Source organism: Lolium perenne, chromosome 4 (genome assembly GCF_019359855.2).
Source record: "Lolium perenne isolate Kyuss_39 chromosome 4, Kyuss_2.0, whole genome shotgun sequence".
Lineage (NCBI taxonomy): Eukaryota > Viridiplantae > Streptophyta > Magnoliopsida > Poales > Poaceae > Lolium > Lolium perenne.
In genome coordinates this window covers 200,093,907-200,096,747 of record NC_067247.2, presented here as the reverse complement: position 1 = coordinate 200,096,747, position 2,841 = coordinate 200,093,907, and the positions used below count along the sequence as shown (strand labels likewise).

The following is a 2,841-nucleotide window of genomic DNA, read 5'->3' as shown; positions in this document are numbered from 1 at the left end:
GCACCCTGGGGGTGCGGTGCCTGGTCCGCACCGACCAGGGTGGTGTATAGCACCTCCCCACCTGAAGATCGCAGTCGCGACAGTGAGACGGGCCGCCAAGCGACAAGAGATCAAGGAGGCCCATCTGGAGATGAAGAAGAAGGCCCAAGGCCCTGGACCAGCTCCTGGTGCGACCGCACCCACTCGCTGCATCAAGTAGGCATCTCCTGGTGTCGTGGAGAAGGGGCATCTGAAATTCAGTATTGTAACATACTACCGTGTGGTAGCTTCTCTCCCTTTCTTCTCCGATGAATCACTGGATTCATCTGGATTCTGTCCTCTCGGCGTGACGCCGAGGCCTGAACCTTGTTGAATTCGTGTATCCAACTCTATCTGGCTGCCGTGAGCGTTACATTTTCCTTGGCAATGGCTTTATTTTTGTTTACCTTGTGGCCTAGTCATCAGACGTGCTCATCTCTTGCAAGACTCTAGCACATCCTGAAAAATTCCATGCCGTGAAACATGTTTTTCAGTAGCGCGGGCTTGGCTGCGATCTGTTTTGGTCGACCTTGGGCTACCAAAACATGTTTTTGGGTTTAGTCCATATTTATGATAAACAATAAAAACTATAAATAAAAGTGATGTAAATTCAACATGACGACAAGACAACAGTAATCCAAAACTATTATAATTGTTCAAGGTCCAATAGAAAAAATGGTTCAAATTACACATGAATAAATATGAACAAAATGTGAGACTATATTAGTACCTCTATGCATAAATAGATGTCTTACGTATGTCAAAATTTGGATGTATGTAGACACTATTTAGTATATAGATACATCCTAATTTAGAAAAATCCAAGACATCTATTTATGGACGGAGGTAGTACATATAATTGTCGTTGGTGCTCAATCAGATCATCATAAAGTTGGGTATTAGTTTCCATGTTTTCAATATGCCGGTACGTCTCAAGGAAAGCTTGGATCTATTCTCGGGTCCTTTAAAGTTCGACACAGCTACCAACATTGTTGGAAAAATATCAAATTCCATTTCCCTCTCATCCACAAAAGATCGTATTGTGTAGAAGCACACTTGCCATCATGATTGAATTTTTCTCTATTCTAGTGTGCTAAAAAGGTTAGACTTTTATTTGTAATACAAGTCTAATTTAAACTGTTAAAAAGATCGTCTTTTTATCCATTTGTGTTGAATACACTCGAATACACTAATTTGTAAGACCACTGTTCTAAACAAATATTTTAACAAAGGGTGAAAAGGAATTTGTAGTGTTTTGGATGGTTGGTGTTTTCACCTAAAACACCTCTCAAAACACATAAAACCAGTAGCACCGAACGAGGCGCTGCGTTACACGCCTCGGCTGCGGACGCCGCCGCAAGGCTCGTTCTCCATCCCCCGTAGTTTCCCCTGCACGACACGTACGGTTGAGTTCGGATCACTGGCTAGCTAAGCTTCGATACGAAACGAAAGACGAGAGGGGCTGTAGTAAACCTACGGTTTTGTCCCACATCAAGCCGCAGGCGTTGCAGAGCGTCCTGGACCCGCCCGGGCCACGCCGCATCTTGGGCGTCGCGTCGCTGCGCCTCCCGCAGCTGCCGCACCTGCATATTCATAAGCAACCTGCATTACATCTTCCATTGATTCACATCGCAAGTTCGCGGAATTTCAATCAGCGATCTCTCACAGCGTCAGTGGCTCGCTACCGGGGCTCTTCGCGGACGGCACGAACCTCCCTCTCGTGCGTTCCATCCTGAATCGATCAACAACACCAGACGGTTAGCGGCATTACCCAACCTGGACTGGACTGGACTCGCTCAGCGAACTACTACCTGAGAGCGACATCCCTGCGGCAGCTGTAGTCCGCCTTCACCACGGCCCTGAGGCTCTTCCTCCTCTTCTTCGCCCGGTACCGCGTCAGCGCCGCCGGCCTGTCGAAGTCCGGGGGCACCACGATCGGCGGCACCTGACGATGAAAAAGGTTCAGTGATGATCATCGTTCCGTGCTGTTCCATGAACTATGTGCTGGATAATCGAGCGTACCAGGTAGGTGAGATACGGTGGTCTGGCGCTTTCTGCCGGAGCTGCAGGTTCCTGTCCGTGTAGCAGCGACAGGATGGTTTCCACCTGCGTACGTAGTTTTTAGATTTTGGTTATGGTAGGAATGAAGCTCCCGACCAAGTGTGATCGAACCGCTAGCTCCTCCTCAGCCCTCACCTTGTGCGGCTGCACGGAGTCGAACTCGAACCTCCCCCCGTCGTACCCCATCACCGGCTTCTCCTCTCCGACCTGCGTCTCCGCCGCCACCGCCTGCGGCAGCTGATCCATACACGCCGCATGCTCGGTCGCGAACCCATCGTCGTCGCCATCGAGTTCCGGGAAGAAGCAGAGGTCCAAAGGGAACACCAAGTCAAAATCGTCAGCGCCGGCGCAGCTGGACGGTGACGGCTGCTGCATTGCTACTAGTCCGTGCAACAACGTACGGTGGGTGGGAGAAGCTAGCACAGAAAAAAAAACTCTAGGGGTAAGCGACGAGCATCTGACAAAAATAACAAACGCGTGCTTGCTAGATATGTATGTATATATGCATTCGAACATGCGCGAAGCTTGCTCCAATTTATATAGAGCGAGCGAGAGATCGTTCACTATTGGCCATTAGGCTCAGCTGAATAATCGTATCACACTAACTGGGTTCATAGCTGATACCTTCTAGGCTCTTTTGAATTTTATGGAGACCTGTGACTTGTGTAGAACGATTATGATAGATAAAGATACCGGGGGTAGTGATATGCTTTCATTATCTGAAAAAAAACATATAGTAGCTACTAAGCGAACTACTCTGTT

General features: G+C 48.4%; 1 protein-coding gene across 1 annotated transcript; it reads right to left on the bottom strand.

The window, feature by feature from the left end:
• Positions 1-1,230: 1,230 nt before the first annotated feature.
• On the bottom strand, positions 1,231-2,336 carry LOC127348881 (GATA transcription factor 20-like). The gene is made up of 6 exons (XM_051374748.2): positions 2,215-2,336; positions 2,041-2,124; positions 1,830-1,963; positions 1,685-1,750; positions 1,496-1,601; positions 1,231-1,407 (listed from the first exon to the last, which is right to left on the bottom strand). The coding sequence occupies exons 1-6, from the start codon at positions 2,323-2,325 to the stop codon at positions 1,348-1,350; spliced, it is 561 nt and encodes a 186-aa protein (XP_051230708.2). The 5' UTR covers positions 2,326-2,336; the 3' UTR covers positions 1,231-1,347.
• Between the last annotated feature and the right edge of the window lie 505 nt (positions 2,337-2,841).

Coding starts and splice junctions, on each gene's coding strand:
- LOC127348881 (XM_051374748.2), bottom strand. CDS start 2,325: ATGGATCAGCTGCCGCAGGCGGTGGCGGCGGAGACGCAGGTCGGAGAG. Junction 2,125..2,214: donor ACTCCGTGCAGCCGCACAAG/GTGAGGGCTGAG, acceptor CTACGTACGCAG/GTGGAAACCATCCTGTCGCT. Junction 1,751..1,829: donor CGCAGGGATGTCGCTCTCAG/GTAGTAGTTCGC, acceptor TGATCGATTCAG/GATGGAACGCACGAGAGGGA.